The sequence below is a fragment of the Chelonoidis abingdonii genome, chromosome 8 (genome assembly GCF_003597395.2).
Source record: "Chelonoidis abingdonii isolate Lonesome George chromosome 8, CheloAbing_2.0, whole genome shotgun sequence".
Classification (NCBI taxonomy): domain Eukaryota; kingdom Metazoa; phylum Chordata; order Testudines; family Testudinidae; genus Chelonoidis; species Chelonoidis abingdonii.
This window is the reverse complement of record NC_133776.1, coordinates 50,888,501-50,916,111: the sequence shown is the minus strand read 5'-3', so window position 1 is coordinate 50,916,111 and position 27,611 is coordinate 50,888,501. Positions and strand designations below refer to the sequence as shown.

Genomic DNA, 27,611 nt, shown 5'->3' with positions numbered 1-27,611 from the left:
AGCTCTTTACCAATCTAGCTATAAAATGTCTTGCCTCATTAGCTAGCTTTACATCATTAATTTAGAACTATGCTGAACTACATCTGAATATTATTTTTAGCCCCACAGTGCAAGCATCCTCCTGATGTCCAAGGCGTGCAATTTACTCCCCTCTTCCGATTTATGAGGCTTCGTAAAGACCAGTAATTATGTGTCTTGGTCCATATCAAATTGTGAAACTACCTTGGACAGGGAAGTTGGATGCAGCCGCAGCTGGACTTTGTAGAACATTGTATAGGGTAGCTCTGAAGTAAGCATCCTGATCTCAGAGACCCTATGAGCATATGTTATTGAAATCAGGAAAGACTTTCCAGGAGAGAAGGAGAAGGGAACAGGAAGCTAGAGGCTTGAAGAGAGGACCTATGAGCTGTGACAGCATGAGATTCAGGTCCAGTGAGGGACGGGATCTCTAACGTGTGAGTACAGATGCTCCAGACCTTTCTAAAACTTGACCATCACATGATGAGCAAAGACAGACCTGCCCTGGAGTGGAGGGTGGAAGACCAAAATAGTGGCCAAGTGGACTTTGATCAATGACAAGGACAACCCTTGGAGTTTGAGATGCAGAAGATAGCATGCCTCGCTGCAGGCCACCCTGGACTACGCTAGCATACCCCAGACCAAGACCCAGCATGTGAACTGCTTCCACTTGGCCAAGTAGGTTGCTCTGGTGGAGCGCCTTCTGCTACCCAACAAGACCTGTTGGACCCAGGCTGAGCATTCCTGTTCTTACGCATTTAGCCATGCACAAGCCACGCTGTCAAGTGCGGCGCCACCAGATTCGGACGCAGAAGACTGCCATGGTTCTGGGATAGCAGGTCTGGCCAGAAAGTTAACTGCAGCAGGGCAGCTATGGAAACGTCTGTCAGCATGCCAAAACAGTGCTGCCGAGGTCACGCTGAGGCTATCAGAATCACCTTCACCTTGTCCTGTTTGATTTTCATGAGGAACTTGTGGATTAGCTGCAATAGCGGGAAGGCGACATCAGAGCCCCAACCATGGGAGCAGAAAGCCGCCCAACAGGGAGCCCCTGCCCAATCCCCAGAACGAACAGAACATGTGGCATTTCCTGTTCTGATGGGAAGCGAACAGGTTCACCTGGGGAGTCCCCCACCTCTAGAAGAACACATTGACCGCCTCCTGGTAGAGCAACCACTCGTAGTGAGTCAAGAAGGTCCTGCTGAGGCGATCTGCTAATACATTCCTGGCCCCAGGCAGATGCACAGCTACCAGATGGATGGCATGCCACACACAGAAGTCCCAAAAGGTGGAGAGCTTCATGGTAAAGTGCCGACGACCTGGCTCCACCCTACATGTTGATATAATACATCGCTGTGGTATTGTTTGCCAGGTCCTGCACCACCTTGCTCTTCAAGTGGGGCAGGAAATCCTGTCAGGCCAGGCAAACTGCTTTGAGCTCCCTGACATTTATGTGGAGGGACAAATTGTCCAGCGGCCCTGTGTGCTGAGCTCACCCAGGTAGGCTCCCCAGACCAAAGCATCAGAAACCAGGGTCAGCACCAGGGATTGAGTCACGAAAGGAACTCTCTCCAACACCGATTCGGGGCTCAACCACCAATCTAAGGATGATCGGATGTGAACCAGCACCCTGACTATCCAGTCTAAATTGTATTTTACTAATTAACTACTGTAAACAAACTATTTACAAGGCCTTAAGGCTCAAAGACCAAAGTAGAACAATCACTAGCCATTGCAAGATAAGGGAAAGTCGCTCCAACTCACCACCATAGGCAGTAAAAAGGAACTGAGAGGGAATAGGGCCAGCAGCAATGCGTGAGCATGGCACTCAAGAGGGCACCACAGCCGACCCTACAGATACTGCTAAGGCAAAAATCTCTGACTGCCTGCTCACATGGGCACATATACGGCTAGAATGGAATCGACATGAGCAAGCACTTGAAGAACTGTTCACAGGGGAAGAAACACTAAACCCCCCAGAAGCGAAGGGCAAGACAGAAGGAGGAACCAGTTTGGCCGATAAAATGCCATCACTATCTGCTCGCAGGGGGAGTCAGGCCTAGACCTCAACCTCGTAGAAGTACTCTGTTTTGCCTGGCTCCTGGAAAAGTAGCCAAAGGTGGCCTGCACTGAAGAGCCACAAACAGCACATATGCTTGTCTTCACTTCTACTGCTCTTGGAGGACAGAGCCATGAAACAACAACAACAACAACAAAAAGAGTCAGACCCTCAAAAATAAGATTGCTAATACAGTAGGCAATAAGCTGCAATAGCCAGCAAGAGAGAGCCCTGCCTCCTTCACTGCCCGGCTCACAGACCCTGAACTGCAATATATGGTAACCTGGCCTTTCAGCATTCAAAACAGCACTGTAAAGCAGGAGACAAGCCATTCATGCAAAGTACATGCATGATGAAATATTACTATACCTTTTCCTTTTCAGTCCATGGGGAAAGGGTCAAGAAAGAGAAAAGTCAGAGAGAAATCAGTACAACAGAAGAAAGTGAAGACAGCAGTACAGACATACTATCAAATAAGCTAAAGAAAGCACTAGAGCCTCCAAATTCTGCTGGTAGAGCTTGTTTTGTTGTTAACTCGCAATGTTTTGTTTATTTAAAAATGGGAGAATGGGACAGGAGGAAGGGAGAAGAGTGGTTGGTTGGTAATTATACTACAGCAGAAAAAAATTTAGTACATAGAATTACTACAGAAGTGGGTATGCCAGACTTTGCTCTATTCACCCTGACTTCATGATAATCAGAGAGAAAGTATAATGGAAAAAGCACTAATTTAAGAGAACATATGTAATTTTCATCTTATGACCATGTATTATGGAACACAGTAAATGACAGGAGGGATTTTTTTAATCCATAAATTTTTGAAAGTTTGTTTAAAGTCCCCAGGTAGGATTTTCCCACATGATTTAGGAGTATCAGCACCACTGACTTTCACTGGGACTTGTGCTCCTAAGTCTGTTAGGCAATTGTGAAAAGCCCATTCCCTTCCCCCATGGTAAGGAGCCATACAGAAGCAAGAGTAAAAATACACAGATACATCTGTCACTGAATTTTGCTAGTGAGCTCATAATAAATGCAACCCCCTACACACCCACAGTATTTTCTGTATGATTATGTATTCACTGCAGAGCTAACTGGGACTCCTACTTGGGACATCCTAAACCCCCTCCATGCCACACACAAAACCTTCTCACCCAAATTTGGTGGTGCTTTAAATCCAGACTAGCAGATTATCTGGGGTGAGTTGTTTTGTTTTGTTTTTTACACCAAGCTACTCAAAGACTTCAGTAAGAGTCCAGTAGGAAGTTTCCTCTTATTTACATAAGCAGACCCTTGGATTATTTATTTCTCGAAATGAAATTTATTATGGTAGTGCCTACAGGCCAGGCCAGAATAGGGTCTCATTGCACTAGGCCCTGCACAAACAGTACAGGGAACAAGCACACGGCTGGGAGTCAGGATTCACAAATTCTATTCTGAACTCTTTCTCTGACTAATCTTACAACTTCACAAACACTTAAGTTAGGCCTCTCACCACCTCTCTGACATGGGTATGTATCAATGATCCATCTACAGATGGCGTATGAAACATAAGTAAGTAACTAGACTAAGATCACACACAAGAAGCCTGTGGCAGAGCTGACATTAGGCCCCGATCTCTTGTCTGCTAGTGCCTAATCCACTCACCGTGCTGCTTAGACAAATTAACTCTCTTCACCCTCAGACATGTAGTCTAATATTCATATAAATCTATTGTTTGAATACATTCAGTTTTCAAGAGATGTTGCAGAAACAGAAGAGTTTAAAGAAAAGCAACAACCATCAAAGGCAGAAATAAGTCAGTCACATGAGGAGAAACGAAGATGTGAACTGTTTAAAAGAAACAAATAAGAGGGAACTGACAGTATAAAGAAAAATACTCTATAGAGAGTATAGAGAAAAGACAGATACAGGCCTTTATTTACCGACACATAATGGAACAAGGAGTCACTCAATGACATTAAGGGCAAATTTAAGAACAGATTTAAAGTATTTTTACTTTTAAACACAATGCAAAATTAGCCTGTGCAACTCACTTCTACACAATAGAGGACAAGAGCTTTGCACCCTTCAAAAGAGATTGGATATATAACAATTAGAACTTCCACAGTTATATTACAAAGGATGAACATTTATAAAAGCTATAAAAAACAAACAAAAAACGCACAAAAAAAACCTCATGCCTCAGGGTGCCACTCAACCACTGACAGAAGTTAGGAAGAAACTTCCTCCCATGGACAGATTTTTCTACTGTGACATTTCTTGTACTGGCCTCTGAATACAGTTGGAAACTGGCCACCTGACTATACACAGACCTGGTCTAGATCATGCAAGGCAATCCCCATATTTCTATAAAGGTGTACTTGAAAAATCCCTGCTCAGTAGTCTCCTTCAGTTTTTCCTACCTTTATAAGCTGATTTGACAGTCCTAGGGTAAGAGCTATTGTTTTCTGCTAAGTAGTTTTGAAAGCGGTTATCTAAAACAGAAGTGTATAGTAAATATTTCTGTTCTGTATTCAGAACAAAGCTGATGACATATCCATATATATGATGAAATGCCCTCTTTAATATGATCTTTAGTAGATTCTATTTTCCAGTGGTAACTAAACATTTTTAAAAGTTAGTAAGTGTGAATTATCTGTACTCAAGAAATTTAAGTGAGTTGGCTGATGAGTGCTCCAGACCAATAACGTTAATTTTTATTAAATTAAAAGAAGTCAAGGTTGTGCCAATACTTATAAACGGAAAACAGGGTGAGCCTTGTAATTATAGACCAGTAAGCCAGACCCTGATCATGGGCAAAATACTGGAAAGGCTGATACATGATACAAGAATAATCACTGATGCAGAACACTTGATAAGCTGGGTACAGTTAAACATACTTTTCAGTGTCACTACTTTCTAAGGGTGCAATCCCTCTTGCTGTAAGTCTGATCAACATTCTCTTACATGTATGACTTTGCATATATGTATTGAAAAGAACTTGGGGTCATTAACAACTGCATATGAACTCCCAGTGTGATCACACGCCCAAAAAGGGCCAACCTATGTGGATATATTGTGACAGTCTGAACCCCCTATACTCACCCTTTTTACAAAACTATAATGGATTTGTATAAAGTATGCTTTGTGAGATATCATTAGAAAAGAAATTTTGCCAGGACAATAATGATCAGCAAATTGAGTGTGGCAACACTGTATGTAAAATTGTAAGATTCTACTGTAGAATGTTACTAAGACATATTCTAAAGCTGGGGAAACAGCCCGAAAGCAGTTTCTCAGAAACAAAAAGGCATACTGATGCCTCAGCCAGGTGTCAATGAAATCAAATAGACTATTACCTGGTTAAGCGGTCATTCTTTGGAAGGAAAAAGGGGGAGAGTGAGAAATTTACATCTTGGCAACGAACAGCTACAGGTTCCCTCTCCACAGACTGGCTGTCTCCTGAACCTCAGCTGGAGATAATTTTCAAAGGAAAAGAGCTATAAAACAGGAGAGCAGAGGCCCAAAACATCTTTCTCCTTTCATCACTACTCATGGCATCAACACCACCTGAAGCACAAGGAAATTAACACTGAACTGGGAGAGAGATCCTGACTGAAAGGATTTCAGCCAGAAAGACTGCTAAAGCATATGGTGAGATAAACATTTGCTTTGAATTAATTTAGCATGTTAAGTTATTAGATTGTTTTACCTTTTATTTACTTTGTAACCAATTCTGACTTTTATGTCTTATGTGAAATCACTTAAAATCTATCTTTCCGTAATTAATAAACTTGTTTTATCTAAACCAGTGTGTGTTTGGATTGAAGTGGTTGGGGAACTCCATTTTAGATAAGGTTTGTGCATATCATTTTCTGTTAATGAAATGACAGACTTTATATGAGCTTGTATTGTCCAAGACAGTACTGGGCAGTAAAAGATGCACGTTTCTTTGGATGGTCTGGGACTGGGAGTTTACTTGTGTTATACACAGCGTAATTCATGGCTATAGCACTCACAGTATAACAGTGATTTACATCTTTCCGAAATTTATGTCAGAAAAACTGGTGCAGATTGAATCTCATCAGGACATCTCATGGGAGACATGGACAAACCCTCTAAATGGAAAATGAGACAAACACCTGTACGCAAGTGTCGTTACCAGGCACAAACAATGGAGCACGTTGTATTTGAGTGTCCCCTTCGCTCTTTAGCCAGGAGCCTGAAGGACATTCACCAGCTCACTGCTGCAGCAACATGCTGGCTATCAAACTTAGATATAAACTTGTAATTATTGCTACCTACCCAAGCCATACAAAAGATGATGATTTACATACTGGAGGCTATGTGTGGACAGACCAGGAGTGGTTGCTCTCAGAGTGAAGCAGTACAAAAGGTACCCCAAGTTGGAGAACTGAGGAGACACCGTCGTCCTTCTGTCTAGATTGTACCCTGGGGAATGTCACAGATATAAACTAGGGAATAAAACAGGGGTGGGCAAACTTTTTGGCCCAACGGCCACATCTGGGTGGGGAAATTGTATGCAGGGCCAGGGCAGGGGGTTGGGGTGTATGATGGGGCTCGGGGCAGGGAGTTGGGGGGCAGGGTGCAGGAGGGGTTCGGGCTCCGGCCCAGCGCTGCTTACCTAAAGCGGCTCCGGGGTGGCAGCAGCGACACGGGGTCAGGCTCCCTGCATGCCTGCCCTGTCCCTGTCCCCAGCCCCCGTGCCACTCCTGGAAGCACTGTGGCCCCTGGGGGCTCCACATGTGCTGCCCTTGCCACTCCTCCAGGTACCTCCCTCAAAGCTCCCATTGGCCATGGTTCCCCTTTCCCAGCTAATGGGAGCTGCAGGGGGCGGTGCCTGGAGGCAATGCATGGAGCCCTCTGCCCCTCCACCTGGGGGCCGCAGGGACATGGTGCCAGGGACGCCGCCGGCTGGTCCAAAGCCCTGAGGGGCTGGATCCAGCCCATGGGCCGTAGTTTGCCCACCCCTGTAATAGAAAGTAAAAGGGAGATATTACTTCTGTATACAGCATTGGCAAGACCATTACTACAATACTGTATCCAGTTCTGGAGTCCATACTCTAAAGGAATGCTGAAAAATTGGAAAGCGTACAAAGAAGAGCTACAAGAATGAGTTAAGGCCTGGAAAACCTGCATAACACTAAAAGATTTAGGAAGTTCAGTCCACTTAGCTTATCAACGTGAAGATTAAGTGGCAACTTGACCAGTCTATATCACCTACATAGGGAGAAGATTTCTGATGCTAAAAAGGGCTCCTTTAAACTAGCAGACAAAGGCATAACAAGAAAAATGGCAGGAAGCTGAAGTCAGCAAACTTCACACTGGAAATAAGCAGCACATTTAACCCTGGGGATTATTAGCCACTAGAACACATTACCAAGAAGTGTGGTAAACTGTCTATGATTTGGAGGCTAAAGACATACTGTACAAATACAACTTACTGGGCTCAATGCAGAAATCACATGGTGAAATTCTGTGCCCGGGGTAATGCAATGGTCAGCTAAGAACAATTATGCTCATCTTCCAGCCTTAGAATCAATGAATAATTAACACTTCCATGCCACCTCTCATGTTCTGGAGCCTGCCTCAAGGCACCCACGAACATAATCATCTTCATGTTCCGCTGTGACACTGAACATCAAACCAGATAACATCTGTTTTAATAATGCTTAGACTGTAAACTTTTTAAATGTATTATTAGAGTTTTGAACAGGTCTTAAAGTGTATGCACATGATTTATAAGTCCACAATTATGTGGATTTTGAATCATGGAAGAAGAAATGTTTTACTTAGAGAAGACATGCCAATCATACTGAAGCTATGGTAAAAAGAGGAGAAACCTCTGAAGAAGCCCTAATGTAACATTAAATGTCCAAATTCTACATTTTAAAAATCCATATTGTAGTTTTACAGACAGCTTTCTCTCACTTTATCAAAGCAAGGTTTCTGATGTGCCTTAAAGAGTTTGTAAATGATTGGATGTTTTTGAAGCAGTATTACAATTACACATATACTGTTCGAGATTTTATAGATATTGCTTCCGTCTTTTACTTTGTTCTTTGGAAGAGGTGTATGGAAATACATTCTCTGTACTGATCGTCTCTTTTCTTCTTTACAGAGAAAGGAGGAACAAAGCAGTTCGCACATATACAGTGCTTTACAGGTTCAAAGCACTACATCGTACTGCTGTAAACTGATCTTTACAATATCCCTGTAAGACAGGGAATTATGCTTAGCAGTATCTTCCCAAGGTCAGCCAGGATGAGAACTCAGCAATTCCTGGCTCCCAGTTCTATGCTCCAGTCACCACTAGTACCTCAGAACACACACACACACACTTTTATACTTCCGCTCGTATGATTGGATATGATTGAGAGGATAGAGCACTGTGTGCTACCACTTCTGCTAGCTTCAAAAGTATCACTCTGAAAGTGAATCATGCAAATTTGGCTTTTTGATTACAGTTTACATTTAAGTGAGCATATAACAAGCAGGACCAATTCCTGTTCAAGTTTGATTTTATCCTCAGCCCAGAATAATATTTAATAGCAGATTTCTCTGACCTTGAGTGTCAGCCCAATAAGATTATAAATCAGCAATTGTAATAGCTAGGAAATGTATTACATTGTTAGACTCAACATGTCCTGCCAACATTTAAGTCAGAATGTGATCTGATAACAAGGAATCTATTGTTTGAAAAGTTAGGACAAATGCTAGCAAAAGATGATAAACGTATGACACATTTATGCTGATCTTGTTTATATTGCCTTAATATTCTGTTAAACCAAAATTATGAATTTTCATTAAGTATCAGTGACTTCTATAATAACAATTGCCTAGAAGATAGGAACCATTCCAGAAGGCCTATGAGATTTCTGTTGAGTTTTTTGTCATGTTTATGACCCTGTATTTTTTACAGTTCTTTACTATAGGTAAATTAAATATTAAAACATGAAATTCAGAACGGCAATTGAATGCTGAAGAGACCAAAATGGTATTTTTAACTTACCAAAAATTAATGCTAAACCATGGGATGTCCCCACTGCTATCAGACTTGACGCTGCCTGAACAGAACATGGAGAAAAGTTAAATTTTGAAATGTCAAACTGCCACAAGTCCATGATTTAAGCCCAGTCAACATCTTTATCGCTGCTGAACAAAGTTAATCAGCAAATGGAAAACGATTTTAGAAAGCTATAGACAGCAGTGTACATTACAGCAAGCTTCCCACAGACAAGTATCAAATGCATACAATCCAAAATATCTGTATCAACCACCCATCACAATACTGCTATTAAAATATAATTTTACATCTCAATGACTGTCATTTACCTCTCATTCCTTTGAGCACAGTGCTGTATTTTTCCCCACCCTGTTTCAAGTTCAATACAGTCATCTACCATAGTGATTAAAACACACACAGACAGTAGATTTCCTCTATGTGAGGTTAATATCACTCCTGTTGTCTCGCACAGGAGTGCATTCCCATTTTTCATATCCAAGGATTACAGTTTGAGTGCACCCTCAGCAATTCTCTAATCCCCATAAAGGGCCCAGTTCAATTGACAGAGAGAAAATTCCCAATGACTTCAATGGGAAGTTGGATAAGGCTTTAAGTGTCCCAAAGTCAGGAATATAGTTAAATGCTGTAAAGATATATTTGTGTCTTCTGCTATAAAGCTTTGAAAACATTGTAGATTAAAAAAAATGCTTGAAAACCAGGAGCTTCTAAGTTCAGGTTTTATCTACATGCATGTCCCTCCCTGTACAGACAGTAGACATTTCCAATTTGTTCTGTAAATAGTATACCTGGATTTCAGTGATTCTCTTTTTTCCTTAGACATTATTAGAATACTGCACATGAACTTCTCTCTTTGGTTCACCCTACCCCTATGAACTGATACACTTACATCAAAGATTCTCTAAGGAACAGGCAGCCTAAATATGGCATTTCTCTTCAAAACTGATTTCCCTTGTTCCTCAGCCATGGGCAACCTTAATTCTGATGTTTCCTAGCTGGAGTGCTTGACTCCCCAACTTTAATAGTATTTTTAACCAAGGCGTGGTGGGAGGTTTTTTGTTTTGTTTTGTTTTTTTTGAGTTGCTATAAGATGGTAATGACCATACTGGCTTCCAGTATGTTATATAGTTTACAATGTGTGAGGTAGTACCTTTTATTGAACCAACCTGTATCGGTGAGAGGGGGACGCTTTGGAGCTCACACCGAGAAATGCTCTGTGTAAGGTTCAAAGCATTCCTCTCTCACCAACAAAAGTTAGTCTAATAAAAGATGTTACCTGACCAACCTTGTCTCTCTAATATCCTGGGACCAACATGGCTACTACACAGTATGCAGTTTATAGTATGACACTTAGTTGATGTTGGAGGACCTTGGACAGATACCATAAATGGATTATTTTTAAGGCTACAATTATGTCATGGAGGTCACGACCTCCGTAACATTAGGGGACCCCAAGCTGCTCAGCCACTGCGAGCAGCTAGGGCCCCTCCACAGCTCTCAGACATCTGTGGTGGCAGATGAGGGACCCTAGAGCTGCTCAGAGGCTGCGGGGGCCCGGCACAGCTTCCCAGTTGCCACCACTTGCAGGGCCCCTCTCCCCATAGCTCCTAGCCCCACATGGTGATGAAGGGATCCCACCCAGCTCCATCTCTGCAGGAGGACCCTCCCCACAGCTCCTAGTCACTGCAGCTGGGGGGGAGGGGCAGGGCACTGGACCCTCCTCATTTTCTCAAGGATGTTTTTAGTAAAAGTCAGGGACAGCAACCACTTTGTGATTTTTTTTTTTTTTTTGTCCATGATATCTGGTCCCTGACTTTTACTAGAAATATCTGTGACAAAATCATAGCCCTAATTATTTATTTCAGTCTAAGTAATGACTGGTAGGGAGGAAATCTCACAGGAAACTTGGCATTGACATTTGCCAAGCTTTTACATCACATACAATGGGAAACTGTTAGTGCGTAAGTTCACGTACACACTACAGCTTAAGCTGTATAAGTTATATCGTTCAAGGGTGTGAATAAGCCACCCCCTTGAGCAACACAAGTTACACAAACCTAAGCACCGCTGTGGATAGCACTATGTTGGCGGAAGAGCTCTCTCCCATCAACTTAGAACGTCTGCACTAGCAGCTGCGCCACTGTAAGCTCGGCAGTGTAGCTGTAGCCTAAGTAACAAGCCTTGGTCATGATATGAAAAAAGGCAGAAACTTGTGGAACAAGTGATCAACGGAAGCTTCCCAAAGACATTGCCCTCTATATGACAATAGTGGGGGTGAGAGAAGAGGGTAGAACTCCACTGCTATAAAAGTGAAGTGTCTCAGGCTACTCCTTCTGCCCTGCATGCTTAAGATTCTGAGTGTGAATCAATGACATCTTCTGGGAGAAGGCAGAAGATGAAAATGTCAATATTTCCACACTGCACTACAGAGTACAAGGGATGGACCACAAATGTAACAGGAAGATTCACTACACTGTATTTTACAGTTCTTTCAGTACTTACTATTGCAGTAGGTAAACCAGCATCCACTTTGTCCTGCAGTGACAGAAAAGTAATTATTAATAAAGTAAAAGGAGGCAGGGCTCCTTCCCTGTGTACAGTTCTGCTCAAAGGTGCAGCTGTACTGATGGGAGGATCGCTCTGTGCTGCCTCTCATACACACAGTGCTCTAACAGCAGCACCAACACTACAATGAGGACGACACTACATCAGCAGCATGGTGTGAACCTCCCTGTTGAACTGTCCCACAGAAGGCAGGAGACAAGCTGTGGGAATAGCTATGGAATCCCATGATTCCAGGGAAATTTCACACACACAAGTGAAGAGGGTTATTTGCACTCACTCCAAAGAAAAAATATCAAGATACACAATTAGCTTTAGCCTGCCACACAAAAAATATTCACTTTAAGTTAAGATTGTTCAACTGCATTTCTTATTAATGTAATGTAATTTAATAGAACTTGAGAAATCACCAGCTGCAGCAGCATTAAGAGTCAAGTCAAACTAAATGAAAAGAACCATTACTTACCCTATGGTTCTTTGAGATGCATTGTCCATACCAATTCTACTCTTGCCACGCATGTGCCCCATGCGAGATTGTATTATTTAATAGCAATATCCTTTGTGGCTACACCTGTGCCCCTTAAAGATAGGGCTTAAAAGGCACAGCAGCTTCAACCACCATTCAGTTCCTTTGCCAATAAGAATCCCAGAAAGTGGGACACAGATTAGCAGCGATGTAGAGCAGGTCATGGTATCTGTGTGAACATAAGGTACAGAGAGCAGGTTGCCATGGGTTCAAAGAGTTCCCCATCAGACCACTTGGAACCAGGTTCCAATCCCAGGAAGGGGGAGGCTCCTTGATTGGGGTGAAAATGTGGGAAACCTTGAGAAATTTTGATACTGTAGGGTGAACAAACATAATGTAACCCTGCACCCATGGGTCATATGCAGAGATGGCCACCACATGTACCCTAACCAAGTCCAAATGGAAAATCTTTTCCACTTTGCAGCATAAAAGTGAGTCTGGTAGAGGGCTTCCTGCTCTGTAGGAAGATCTCCTGGACCTCAGATGAACTCTCTCTCTCTCTAGGGAGGTTAATCCACAAAGTCAGATGCAGTGAGGTCAGGTTCAGGTGCAGTATCCGGCCCCGATTTTGAGAGAGTATGTTGGAAAGGAGAGGTAGGGTTATGGGTTCTCACCAGATCTGAGAACCAGAACTGTCTGGGTCTTGCTGGAGCTATCATGACGACACAGCCCAAGTCCCCTACTTGAGTTTCCTGAGGACTCTGGGGATTATGTGAACAAGCACTAAAGTACAGAGGAGCCGGGTAGTCCATAGGAGGAGAAATGCATCCATCTGAAAATCCTGGCCTATGCCCACCTTCCCATGAGCAGAGCGCCAAACACTTGCTGTTCTTGTACATCACAAATAGACCCATCGCCAGCTATCCCCACTTCAGAAAGATGCTCTGTAGGACAGAATTGCTGAGGAACCATTACTAACTCTTTTGGAAGTCCTGTTGAGACAATCTGCCAAGGTGTTTCACAGGCCAGGAAGGTGGATAGACTCATGTGATTTGGTGCACTAAGCACCATTCCAACAGATACAGCACTTCCTGGCAGAGTGGAGAGGACTTTGCCCCTCCCTGCAAGTTGGTGTAGCAATTCACAGTGATGTCATCATCAGTGATATGGACAGGGAGACACTAGAGAAGAGGAAAGAAAGCCTTCCAAGTGAATCACATTGCCCTGAACTCCAGTACGTTCATATGCAGCAAGCTCTCAAACTGTGACACTTTTCCTTGGGCTTTTAAATGGCTGAGATGAGCTCCTAGCTACAAAATGGAAGCATCTGTTATTACTATTTTGGTGGCAACAGAGAGAGACTGGAACTCCACTGCACACTTGGAACGGATCTGTACACCAGTTTAAAAAAGATGGGGACTTCTACAGGGACAGTGATAAGCTGGTCCATGCCACATTTTCTGGGTGGCTATACTGATTTCAACCAGCTTTCTAGCAGCGAGGTGGTGACATCTGGCATACTGTGCAACATAAATACATACTTCCATATGTCCCATGAGTTTAAGACATGACTTCGCTGGTGTTCTGGGATGCTTGAAGAGCTGGTTGATAGAATCTACCATGGTTGGAAGGCACTGTTCACTTGCAGTCCGCTGGAGCTCATATAAATTGTTCCCCAAACTAAAAAAAAGACACTTGTAAGAATGGTCCCTGAAAGAAGACGGGGAATGGGATAGGCAGAAACTGAATGGAATACCCTTGACTTACTACCTTGAAGACCCACTGGTCTGAGGTTATTCTCATCCAGTTCCTCAGGAAAAGGGTTCTCAAAGGGGTAGATGGGGAAAGGACAAACCATAAAATGTTCTGCCAGGCTCTCACTCATATCAAACCCAGTTCTTTAAGGAGGTGCAGCACGTGGGATGAAGGAGGACTGAGCAAGGTCTGTGAAACCTCTGTCTCTTGCATGGAGGCTCAGAAAACCAGTTATGTATAAGACTGACTTGGATTTGCACTTGTAGTAGGGCTGCTTTCTCTGAAGTAAAAACAAGATGTGGGAACACAAAGGCCCAACAGTTGAAGAGTCGTCTTGTCTTACCCTTAAGACTGATGTTTTGACTGTAATGTTGGTGAGGAAGGAAGAGAGTGTGAAGGGAGAGAGAAGGTCATCTCAAAGTAGGAGGTTCTCTATAGTGGTTCTGACCTCCCACTGGATTTCAGGCATCTGGATCCAGGAAGTAGGTCTCATGGTAATGCCAGATGCCATGGTCCCTGCCACCATATCCAAGTAGGTCATGGTGGCCAGCTGTATCTCTACCATCAAGGTCCTCATTCCTTCTAGTGTTCTCCTGTGGCAAGTTGTTCAGAAGGTTTGAGACTCACTCTCAAAGCGGGGAGAGGAGGGGAGAAGGCAATAAAATTTTTTTTTAAAAAAAAAATCAAGCTTTGAAAGCAAAACTTGATAATTGGTCCCTCAAATGGAGGCTTACAAGAAGAGATATTGTAGACAAACAGGTACAATTTTTGGGGCGGTCCTTATCTTGTGGCGTATTCTTCAGTGCTCCTTGCTGTTTAGATTTCTCCTGGACCACCGGTAGCCAGGTGTCAGGTTTTGGAAGAAACCCTCAAATCCCCTCACAGGGGGCTAGCATTTCCTATTTGCTTTGAAGTGGGTAGCATGGAGGTGGGAGTATGTCAGATCTCTTTCACCAGCCAACGATCACCCTTGTTTATGGGCACTGCTATCCAGACCACTTTGCAATGTGGAGAACATCCAACAATTTACCTTTTTTCCTCCTGAATTATCTCAGATAGGATGTCCAAAAGGATTGCTGAGAACTTTGAGGAGATCCTGGAAAATTAAATTCATCCTGAGACTGAAGTTAGCAGCTTCACCCAGAGACAAGGAAGCTTATTGAGGAGGTTGGTGGTTCCTGGTCAGGAGAAAGTTGGTCTTTCCAACTGAAGTACTCATCCGCTGCTAGAGAAGGCTGATACCGTTTCCTCAGAGAAGGGGGTACTGGTTGAGAAACAAAAGAAATGAGTCTGTTCCAGGGTAGAGTTCATCCTCAAGGGGTGTTAAACTCCCAGAGTTGTTAAACTGTAGAGGATATTGTGACAGATGCTCTTTGGAACCTAGTGGTCTCCTATGTTCACCTTTATAGTACTCTCTGGGCTGTCCACTAAATTCCCATTGGCTCACCCAGGGTGGAAATCAGGATCTGGAGGTAGAGGAGCCCTCAGTGAATTCAAGTGAGGACAAGCAGACATAGGTCTCCTCCATAAGAGAGGCAATCCTGCCCAGACTATCAGGTCTGCATGGTGTCATGTGGAACAAAGCCAAAGTAGATGGCTGATACAAGACGTCTCTTAAAATGGTCCAAGAGAGGAGACTCTGGTACCAGATCAATGAAAAGTTACACTAGTACCAGGATGGTACCAGATACCAAGTAGACAGCAGTGCCAAGAGCTCAGTGACATGGTAGGTGGTAGTCACCAAGGGTCTTGGTACTAGAGCACACAAGGCAGACACCATGCCAGAAGCACCACAATCCTTTTGGAATGAAGGAGTCATTGATGCCAAGGCACCAGCGAACGGCTCGAGGTTGCACTTCCTAGCAGAGGGAACCTGAGAAGATCTGAGTCTCATACTCAAGGAAGGAAGGCGAATTTTGCATCTGATGCCTTAGAAGCACCACTGCAGTCTCCTCCCTCTCCCTGGTGCCTGAATGCCATCTGTGGGAGGAGAACGCATGAGAGGTAGAGGTGGTACCACAGCTAGCCAGCGCTGAGAACAGGAGCAGTTGAGCTTTCCCAGGCTTCTTGGGGGAAAGACTGCAGTTGCATGGATAACTCCATCAAGAATAGCGCAGCCTTGCCTCTTTGTTCTTGAGAATCTTTCTAGCATATCAAGCAATGTTCTGTTGTAGTCCTCTCCCACGCAGGTGAGACATCTGCAGTGCACATCATTAGTGGGCAAAGTGGAGTTGCATGAGGGACGGGTATTAAAGATGGGAGACTTGGAAGTCACTACGATGAACAAAAATAAAGTAAAATAAAAACAAAGTTTAAGAAAGCTAAACGAGTTCACAAAGTGAGATAGGAGAAATTGTTGCTTGAAGACACAGACAGTACTAGCGTTCCTTCTTACCAACCATGGCACAATGCAACTGAGCGGTGATTATGACTGCCCTACCATTTATGTCCTCTGCCACAGTAGCCAGGAGGGCACAAGGAGCCACAGCCAACATTCCCTTTTTTTTTTTTTAAATCAGATTTCATGCACATGGGGTGTATGTGCCCCAGAAGTAGAATCTGCGTGGTTAATTACTAACATTTTACCACAAAATTAAATCCTGTTACCTCAATGCACTCTGGCTCATCACTAACACTAGCAGATCAGGTGCCAGATCATGTGAAAGCCTAGGCATCAGCTTAGAACTTTCAATCTCACAGCTGGAAGCTAGCAAAATCACGTGTATTTATATTAATACAGAAGTGATAGTTTTCATAAAGTGTAAACACCAAATACATTCTTACGCCTTTAACTAACTGGATATTACAAGCATTGTTTTCACTTATCTGTATCCTGTTCTAATGTAATAGCAAACATTTATATTGTATATATCCCTGTGACTAAATAACCTATCAAACAAGAAAGAAGCCTTGTGTAATCCAAATGAAAAAACAGGAAAGTACTAATTCTTGTGCATTGAAGGCAACTCGTCAGCATGTGATGATCAAAATGGCAAACTGTGCTCCTCTCTCTCTGCAGATTAATTCCAAATGATAGCAGAGATGTAGTACAGACTGACTCACTTGTACATACATTTTTTACCTACTTTAGCCTCTCTCTCATTCCTTTTTCTTAGCTAATAAACCTTTAGTTAGCATACTATAGAATTGGCTGCCAGCATTGCTTTTGGTGTGAGACCTGGGATGTAAATTTACCAGGTGACTGGTCTCTTGAGAGCAACCTGGAATATATTTGTGATTTTTAGTGTAAGTGACCATTTATCCCCTAGCGCAGCTTGCCTTAGTGGCAAGATAGACTGGAGCGTCTAACAGGATTGGCTGCGATTCCCTTATAAAACTACTTAAGTACTTTGGGAGTTCACATTTGGGACTTGATTGGTGACATACAATTACAGAACATACTCCTAGTTTGAGGTGTCTGCCTTGCTTTTTACAGTCAGCCCTGAGGCAGGCACTCACAGTCATGAGCCATTCCAGACACCATGACAGTCACGACCAAAATAAACTCCCTTTTATTTCCAATATACAGCCTCCCACCTGGCACACATTTGAATCCACAAAAACAAGCAGGTTTAACTCTGATCTCAGACAGACATTTCTTCTGGGTCAGTGTAGCAGTACAGTCAATTCTGTGTTTTCTTTACATGGCAAGACTGAGGTCAGAATTAAAATAGTCCATCTGACAACAACTGTCAAAAAGCGGGTGCATGCATTAGAGCCAATGAGGCTTGTAAGGGCAGGGATTAGTCAGACCATAAGCTGTTTCAGTATCATCATCCATTCAATGAACCAAACTAGTGCTGAAAGAATTTAATTTTTTTTTTTGGCAAAACACACTGCAAATAAGTTTCAGGACAGTAAGGCAAGCTTATTTGGATAGCACAGCTGCTAGCTTTCCTACTATTTAGTTAATCAGAGATTTCAACAAAGTTACCCCTTCCCTTCAGTGGTTCATAAACTTTTTTCCTCACGAAAAGGTGATATTTTCAGTCTTTGTATCATTAATATTCTCATGAAGGAGTTCCCTCTTTGATCTGTCTTTATTTAAGAACACTTTAGCCATTTACTTTTCTTTATAACTAGATGTAGTGACTAGACTGGACTGGAACACATAGGTTTATATTTCCACTGAACATTTTCTTTGAGATGCATGCTTTAATAGCCATTTCCTTTGTGACTCACTTTCCTTTCACAGGCTGTGGATGAGCACTGCAAGAAGCCAGCTATCCTGACTCAATGCACCACTCCTTTTCCTCATCATTAAGCTCAGAGCTTCAAGTAATATTCTCTACCTAAGAGCGCACAGTGTGAAACTGAAACTCCACACATGAAGTTCTTATCAAAGTAGGTACTGTTTTTATTTACTAATTTATATTCTCATGCCTGTTCATTGTAACTCGATAGATAATTTCACTGAAGGAATGAAACACTTACTGCAGCAGATACTATTTGGGCAGAAATTCCTTTCAGAAGAGAAAGACGGACAACCGATCCATGAAGAGAGAAAAAATCAGGAAGTTTTTTCTTTCTAAAAAGAGTAAAAATGTTGTTAGTCCAGAATAAATCCCAGCATTTAAGTTTATACGAAAAAGTTACTAATGGATGCAATCACCTCATTTACCATACACTATCCAAACCACGCAATGAGAGAGGCAGGAACATATTTTCACAAGTGATATGGAGTGAGGTTTGGAGCCCTACTTGCTTGTCGAATCTTCCACAAGCACTTCTATATCAAGTGAGATTCCACAAGCACTTGAATGGATTTCTCACTTGACATACAACTTTGAGGCACACAAGCACAAAACCAAAGGGAAAGAGATCATTAATACAAAATCTGCCTTGTTAAAAAGTTAGTGTGTCTGCTTTATCTTTTTGTTAACCCTTTAATTTGACCAAACAGTAACAGCCCTCCAAAAAGATCAATATCAAGCTTTTAAGAATGTTCTCAGTTTCAAATGATTTCCCTCCCAAACACTGAAGCATCAGAACTGTTAATAAAAAGTTGCAAATGATCATTTTCGCACTTCATATTTGAAAGTGGCGAAAATGTTCATGGTCACTGTTTAAAAAAATAATTTAAAACAAAACATCACCCCTCACGCAGAGATTAGATGTGGGAAGTTGTGCCTGAAAAGTGAAAGTTTGAGAAATTACAAGGAGTTGAACGTGGCCAGGCAATCTTAACTATCAGTGTTATGCATTAACAAAGATTTTAAAACTTAATTGAACTCTTAGGTTGAACAGTTTCATTTGATTTGAAAGTTAACTGTTTTTAAACCAGTCAAAAACAGTAAAACTGGAAACTTATTTTTCCCAATAAACAAGTTCAAGCGTATTTTATTAAAGTGTTACTGTATTTACAAGTATCAGGGGGTAGCCATGTTAGTCTGTATCCACAAAAACAATTAGAGTCCGGAGGCACCTTAAAGACTAATGGATTTATTTGGGCATAAGCTTTCAAGAAGGGAGTACCTCACAAGTGGAGAACCAGTGTTGACAGGGCCAATTCAATCAGGGTGGATGTAGTCCACTCCTAATAAATTGATGAGGAGGTGTCAATTCCAGGAGACGCAAAGCTGTTTTTGTAATGAGCCAGTGACTCCCAATCCTTATTCAAGCCCTAATTAATGGCGTTACATTTGCAAATGAATTTTAGTTCCGCTGTTTCTCTTTGAAGTCTGTTTCTGAAGTTTTTTTTGTTCAAGAATAGTTATTTTTAAATCTGTTATAGAATGTCCAGGGAGGTTGATGTGTTCACCTACTGGTTTTCGTATGTTACCATTCCTGATGTCCAGTTTGTGTCCATTTATTCTTTTATGTAGGGACTGTCCAGTCTGGCCAATGTACATGGCAGAGGGGCATTGCTGGCACATGATGGCATATATAACATTAGTAGATGTGCAGATGAATGAGCCCTTGATGATGTGGCTGATGTGGTTGGGTCCTCTGATGGTGCCGCTAGAGTAGATACGAGGACAGAGTAGGCAACGAGGTTTGCTACAAGGATTGGTTCTTGGGTTGGGGTTTCTGTGGTGTGGTGCATAGTTGCTGGTGAATATTTGCTTCAGGTTGGGGGATTGTCTGTAAGTGAAGACTGGCCTGCCTCCCAAGCTCTGTGAGAGTGAGGGATCGTTTTCCAGGATAGGTTGTAGATCGTTGATAATGCACTGGAGAGGTTTCAGCTGGGGGCTGTATGTAATTCATGTACTGTATTTACAGTATAATGTACTAATAAAGCCCCATTGACAAGGCCTCATTGTGATTCTATAAATTAATTGTAGATTCTTACATATACACAGATTTTCAAAAATGGCCTCTGTGAGAACTCCTGGGCGTTCAGCACTTCTATGAGTGAGGTCCTAAATGTGCGGCCTCACATGTGGACTGTGTTAGGCTCTTATTTTTGAAAATCTTAAGTTTCTTTAGTATGGCCTATGCTATTGTCAAAATCCACGTACCCTGCAGTTAGTATGGCCTATGCTAGTGTCAAAATCCACGTACCCTGCCTAAAGCTTGCAGCAAGGTCTTCTGGTTTCTGTAGTACAGCAAAACTAGAAGTAATACATCAGCAATTCAGGTAAACTGAATTTGATATAAACTTGTTTTTACCTATGAAAATAATCAGTATGTCATTGTGTCTTATTTGACTTCACATTCAAATCATTTTATTTTGCCCCAAACTATCATTTTTTCATCAAATCTTATTAATAACCACTGGACTGTGCAAATTTTCAGGGGGCAGCTGGAACTTTTGGCCCCAGAGAAGGAACCAGGAGTGGTTTGGGATTGTGAGGCTAGAACATCTGATACAAATAATCATCCGTTAAATTGGTTAAATAATCAATATTGCCCTTTAAACTGTGATTAAGTTAACACTCCACTGAAGAGAGGGAACAGTTCACATACTCTCAAAAAAAACATTGTTTCAGCATGTCTACCTACAAATTCATCAATTACACTGTTCACATTTGGAAGAGTTTTCTTTACAACCACAATAGGTAATTTTTTAAACTTAAAATAAGCCATAAAACTCTAGATTCTGGTACATGGTTCTGCAAGTTTTCAGTCCACTGCAGCATATAAAGAACCATGGTGCAGAAAGTCTATCTTTCTGTCTAGTGGATCCCTTAGGAAGAAGTAGGCTGTGGCAGAATTACTTTTCTTTGTCCACATCATCCACTTTTAACACCTGCACTGGGGTTTGATCCTATCAGAGTTTAGACAGAAGTATACTGAGGGATTTTCCTCTTAATGGTGGGTTCTTTTCCAGTAAGAAAACAGAAAGATTAGGTTTTTATTGAGAAAACTGGTTCTTTTCGAAGAAAAATATTTCACCACAGAAGTTTGGGTGGTTCTTTGCTTGGGATAGTTCTAAATGTCTTTTGAATAGTAGACCACATTTCTAGTTTACAATTCAATACCTGCTAGCTTGCCCCACTGGATCTCATACTAATCCCATGGACTGAATAGATTTGAGTGTCAGTTAGAAAATGTAGTTGTGTGGTGCTCAGTGAAATATGATAAGTCAGTTCCAATACTCATGATACACATCTAAATCTGAAAGATGGTGTCAGAAAGAACTGCTCAACTTATCAGTTACCTTTTCAAGTGTGTCCTGTCCCCACTGTCTGAGCTTGCCAAGGAAGATGTGTCATACGAGTGAGTGTCAATATTATCAATGTTTAAAAGAGAGGGATCCTCAAGAACAAAAGACTCCTCTTCATCATCAGTCTGAAAGAAAAGCAACAGTTCGGTAAACATGACAGACAAGACAGATTGGAGACAACTCATCTCCAGGAATTCTCAGCCTGTTGGTGCCAAGGTCATGCTCACTTGCACCAAATATTCAGACCTTAGAACTTATAGAGAGTCAAGGATGCCAGTTACAAGCGGTGACCAGTTTTTCCTGGAGTACCTGTATTACTAGTAGAGATCCCCACAGCTGGAGTCTGACAGGGACTGACCCTCAGAAGACGTGGGGGCCAGAGTCTAGAATGTGCAGTCAATGTTCAAAAGTGCAAATAAGAAGCCAATTCTTAAAGGTAAATAATTAAAGATGAACGGATTATTAAGGGGGATGGTAATTTCTCAACCACTTGTAGTCCTGAATATCAAGAATGGGCACTTCTTTCTAAAGAGAGATGCACTAATTCAACCAAAAGCTATAGGGTTTCATGCATGGATCACTGGGTGAAATTCTCTGGCTTGTGTCATGTAGCAGATTAGATTAGATCATCATAATGCTCCCTTCTGGCCTTAAAACCTATTAATCTAAGTACATAAAATCAAAACTCTAAACCAAACTGAGCCACTGATCTTGAGGATAAATCTAGGAAGCTGTATGTTCAAGTAAGGCCAGAGGCACTACAGAGATCCACTGTAAAAACAAAATTACCTAAACCTAAGTCACAGAGTATGCCTTGGTTCTAGAACTTCAGGAAACATAATGTGGCTCCATTTTTTAATATTTAAAGGTGGGGGAAGGGTGGAAATAATTTTTAAAAATAAAGAGTCTTGTTCTTATAAGGGAAAGGCAGAAAGATTGTTGTCACAACCAGAGTTATGTGTGCAGGAATCTATATACTGAAGAACATACAAAAAAATTCAGATATAAATGAACCTGCCCTACTCACCAATTAATTGCTGCAACACGCACTGATGTATAATACATGCCACACGAACACACACTATGCATATACATAGAGGGCACACAAATAATATTTTGGTGCCTAGATATAACAATGCTACAAGAGTAGTCTTTGATGTGTTTCAAATGACAACACAATATTGTATTGAACTGTATTTATCCATGTATAACATTTACCTACATACTCAGTGTTCTGTGGCTACATATTTATTCACAAGTATGCCCAATTGTGTATCTACCTACCTGTAAATATTTTCTAAAAATACAAGTATTCTTAAAAAATTGATCTTAGAAATATAAGATGGCATCATCTGAGTAGAAAACACAATCTAAATATATCACACAGTTCAGAATAATTACTACACAGTGTGTGTATTTTGCTAACTCCAGAAAGACAAAATATTCCATTTCGTCATCATTTAGAGAGAATTTATTAATATGAACAATTCTGTTTCCATATTTTGGAACACTACCATATATGACTGGATTTTTTAACTCTTAAAAAGCTACTCACCTCATTTAATATGCTTTCCAGTGTTGGAGGGGTATCAACCTGGGGAATATCAAACTCTTTGTCATCTATCTAAATAAAAAATTTAAAAAAAAAGACAGATTGCAGTTTAGCTTCATTATTCCACCTTCCAAACAGATTTTTTCACCAACTCACAATGTACTTCATTTAGCAACTTTCTGAAGGTAGACTGGAGTAGAACCTCAGAGTTACAAACACCAGAGTTACGAACTGACCAGTCAGTCACACACTCCAGCTGGAACCAGAAGCACACACACAATCAAGCAGTGGCAGAGACAAAAAACGAAAAAACCAAAACAGTACAGTACTGTGTTAAACATAAACAACTAAAAAATAAATAAATAAAGGGCAGGCAGCATTTTTTTTCTGCATAGTAAAGTTTCCAAGCTATATTAAGTCAATGTTCAGTTGTAAACTTTTGAAAGAACTACCAAAACGTTTTGTTCAGTATTATAAACAACCTCCATTCCCGAGGTGTTCATAACTTTGAGCTTCTGCTGTACCTTCACAGTCAGGTGCCTTCAATGCACTCAAAATTGCTTTGCAGTGGTTTGAAGGACAAGAAAGCAATCCAGTGTGCCATACCTACTGTAATTAAGATGTTCAATTATTAGCTTATTTCATTAACTCCTCCAAAACTAGTTTGTAAACTAGGGATTCCACTGTATCTAGAGGCTCCAACTAGATCATGCCCCTCTTGTGTTAGATATTGCTCACACTCTAAAGCAGGTGTTCACAAACTGTGAGACGTGAGACATCTCTGGGGAATACACAGAAGAAATTGTGTAGTGGCAGATTTTATTTATTGTGTTTTCATAATAGGTTACTCAGACAAAGCTTTAAAACTCTGTGGGAATTTGTTATATTAAATACAGTAGTTAATTTACTTCGAGATGTACCAATGAGAACACAGAGATGCTGACATACAGAACCCTCACCTCCAATAATCGTACAGTGTGGATTCAGTTGCACAGCAACTGTCTAGTCTAACTGAGCTCAGAACTTATTCAGGGTGGTTTTTTTCAGTTGTATATGTCAGGTTATAACTCTATCTGTATGTAACAGTGAAACATGGACAGATGGCTAAAGACAGGTAGTGTTAAGAAGAACAAAGTGTCAGTGATGAGAAGGGCAGGGGTACGCTGGCAGATCTGGAAGGGGGTACTCAATAAGAAACATTTGGGAACCTCTGCCCTATAGTTACACAAGTATATTTCTATTGCTATAGTTGTACTGACAACTCTTCATGTGAATGCTCACTCCAGAATTAATGTCTACATAGGGAGTTATACTGACATATAGTTATGCCAGCGAATTTCACCATGTAGACAAGCCCTAAGAGAGAGTGTTCCTACTTCAACTTAAATCTAAATAGACAAGACAGACCAGGTGGAAGACTTATCCTGATTTTAAACACTGGGCACAACTATTGTAGAAAGGATCTAAAGACCAGCAGCATCTGGGTCACATCCTAGGAGTGGGAATATGGCAGACACTCTTGAATCAACTTTTACCCTCAGCAATTTTTCATCAAGAAATTCAAGTTTCTTACAGTAACTCTGAGTAGTATGGCCTAATATTTATTTTAAATCCTTAACTTTGTTTTGCTTTCTTGGGGATGTTTAAAAAGAGATTTTCAGCTAGTCATTTTTCCCTTTGCCTACTACCAGAACAGTGAATGTGAGTATACATACTTTATCAAATGCACAAAAAGTAATACACTGAAGAGAGATTTCTGTCAGAACTTTAATTACTGTAAGTGTTCCTTATAATTATGGTATTTTAAGACAAACGTTATTTCCAAGTTGACACTGTCCCCTTGGCCATATGTTAACAACTGTTAATGCAATTAAACAAAAGTAAACTGAACTTATCCTCTGTAGATAACTGGTTTGTACACTGAAATGGAATCATTTGTAACATTTCTTACATTTATTTTTTCACAACAGTTTGGCAATCCAGTACAAATGGCAGCTTTGGCACTCCCTATTGCCACCCACATATAAGCACTAACAATATATTTTAAAAGTTAAAATGAAAAAAATTATTAAAATGCATCATACTAAAGTCACAGTTAAGGCTGTGTGTCTGTCACAGAGGTCATGGATTCCATTATATCTGTGACTTCTTCAGTGGCCGTGCAGCTGGCTCAGGGCTGTCCGAGCCAGACAGCCCCTGGGAAAGCAATAATAGCAGTTTGGGTATGTGAGGGAGCTCAGGGCTGGGGCAGGTGTGCGGGGTGGTGCTTCCTTCAGGGGGGGCTCCCCAGAAGCTGATGGCATGTCTCTGCAACTCCTAATCAGAGGGACCAGGGGGCTCTGTGCACTGCCCATGCCTGCGCTTCCCAGCCAATAGGAGCTGCAGAGCCAGCACTCATGGGAGGGGCACTGCACTGAGCTTCTCTGGCTTTCCCTCCCCTCTAGGAGCTGCAGGAACATGCTTTCTGCTTCCAAGGAGCTGCAGGATGCCACCCTATCCTCCTCCAGCTCATTTTCAGATGAGAAAAATTGAGGCACAGAAAGGCATAGTGACCTTCAAAAGTTCACAAACCTAGTTATTAGCACAGCTAGGAAGACAACTTGAACCCCTGATCTGTTCAATGCCCTACCCATTAGTCCACCAGATCAAGACAAGCGAAGACACAGTACTGGGAAGTGCTGAGTGTGCACAATAGTAGTGTTGGGCAGTTAAATCACTATTTCACCTTTAGCAGTCCCTTGAAACTTATGCTAAACTGAGGCTCTGCTCCACTTTGTATCTAGCTGTGACACTCTGAGTTCCTTTCCCAGACTTGAAGCAGCACTATGGGGTTTGAAAGCTTGGGTCTTTCGCCAACAAACGTCCAGTCATCCACCACCTACCTCTCTCAAGTATCCTGGGCCCACTATGGATAACACGGCATTGGCATTTCCAACCCCGCAGCGCAGAGTAGTACCCTAGGCGCACGTACAAGTCAATAAAACAGCTGTGAAGAGTCGTATGGCTTAGACCAGCCCCAAACCGTTTACAGGCGTGAACGTGACACGAAAAGCAGCAGGTGTAAGTGGAAGTAAACATACAGCCTGAGCCTCTCCCTTCCACACGGGCCCCCACCCGGACAGGGCTCTCCCAGCAGCCCAAGCTTCGCCTCACGCAGAGCGTTATCCCGGGGGGCACAAACCCAGTCTCACCAGGTCACTTTTAGACTCCAGCTCCCGGTCCAGCTCCCCACCGCTCAGCGGCAGCAGCGCGGCATCCTGCCCTAGCAGCGCCCCTAGCTCCTCGGCGGGCCCCGGGAGAGAGGCGCCCTGTTCCGCGCCGAGGCTCTCGGGCTCCATCTCTAGTTCACCGGTACCTCCACCTCGCCCAGCCAAGGACCGGCCGCTGCCCCCGGGCTCGCCCCGGCCGGCCGCAAGAGAGCGCGCGGGGACGTTGGCTAACGCCCGCCGGCCCGCAGATGACACCGGCGAGCAGAGCCCGCGGGAACCGGGCCCGGCAGTAGCACGAGAGAACAGGGGTGAAGCGCCTGCCCCTGCCGCAGCCGGGCTGTGGCGTAGACACAGTGCGCGTGCGCGTCCCCGCCTCCTCTGTGAGCAAAGAGCAGCTGCTACAGCCGCGCCCGTGCGCCTCGCCCCGCCCCATACACGGCACATGCGCGGTGGCGCTCTGGCCGCCTGCGAGCTAATCGGGCAGCGGGACTCGAGTCGCGCGTCTCTCTTGTCCTGCCGCCGGCGGCGGAGGGGTCGCACTGCGCAGTGCACGGCGGCGTGGCGGAACCCTCTGCGCAGAAGCAGCGCGGGAAAAAGCACTATGCAGCGCAAAGCACATGGGAGGGGCAGTTTACTGCAGAGGCCTGGGGTGGGAAGATACAGTGAAGCGCTCAGTCTGGGGGCAGGACCATTCACAGTACCCAGCATCTCAGGAATAAAGCACTACACAGCTGTGCCTTGCTCTCCTGCTGGCCTAACAAGCACAGCTGAGTATCAGAAGGGTAGCTATGTTAGTCTGGATCTGTAAAAGCAGCAGAGAATCCTGTGGCACTTATAGACTAACGGACGTTTTGGAGCGTGAGCGAATACCCACTTCGTCAGACGCAGTTAGGCCGGTTGACAGACTGTCCCACCTGTCCTGATTGGCTGAGGAAGCCAGCAGGTCTGTTCTTAAACACAGCAGTAGCTTCCTGCCTGCCTAATAATACATACTTTGAAGGCTGGCTTTAGGCTGATTCAACCAATTCCCCTGAATTGGGCCCCACCCCTAAGAGGGCGCTGTGCCCAAGCCATAGTACGGTGTACTGGCAAGAACCAGCACACTGTACTGCGCTGGCCTGGCTTCCCCAGGGGGCAATTTAAAGGGGCTGGAGCCCCAGGCCCTTTAAATTGCCACCAGAGCCCCACTGCTGGAGCCCTGGTGTAGGGCTGGGAGGCTACTTAAAGGTCCAGGGCAGCAGAAGCAGGGGAGCTCCAGCCCTTTAAATAGCCCCCAGAGCCCTGGGGTAGCAAGAAGCTCTGGGGGCTATTTGGTATAAAAAATACATACTGTGGCAGAACTTTTTATAGGGAACCG

The 27,611-nt window shown here is 42.9% G+C and overlaps 1 protein-coding gene across 3 annotated transcripts in view; it reads right to left on the bottom strand.

The window, feature by feature from the left end:
- The window catches only part of VPS8 (VPS8 subunit of CORVET complex), a 230,249-nt gene extending 203,569 nt beyond the window's left edge, over nucleotides 1-26,680 (bottom strand). The window contains exons 1-6 of one of the 3 annotated variants that reach the window (XM_032763623.2): nucleotides 26,237-26,680; nucleotides 23,049-23,117; nucleotides 21,488-21,618; nucleotides 18,319-18,412; nucleotides 11,604-11,636; nucleotides 9,090-9,144 (exon numbers count right to left, since the gene is read on the bottom strand). In XM_032763623.2, the coding sequence (XP_032619514.1) occupies nucleotides 9,090-9,144; nucleotides 11,604-11,636; nucleotides 18,319-18,412; nucleotides 21,488-21,618; nucleotides 23,049-23,117; nucleotides 26,237-26,383 (529 nt within the window). In that variant the 5' untranslated portion in view covers nucleotides 26,384-26,680. The remainder of the gene's footprint in view (nucleotides 1-9,089; nucleotides 9,145-11,603; nucleotides 11,637-18,318; nucleotides 18,413-21,487; nucleotides 21,619-23,048; nucleotides 23,118-26,236) is intronic. The other 2 variants (XM_075068603.1, XM_075068604.1) reach the window with 2 other exon arrangements.
- Nucleotides 26,681-27,611: the final 931 nt, after the last annotated feature.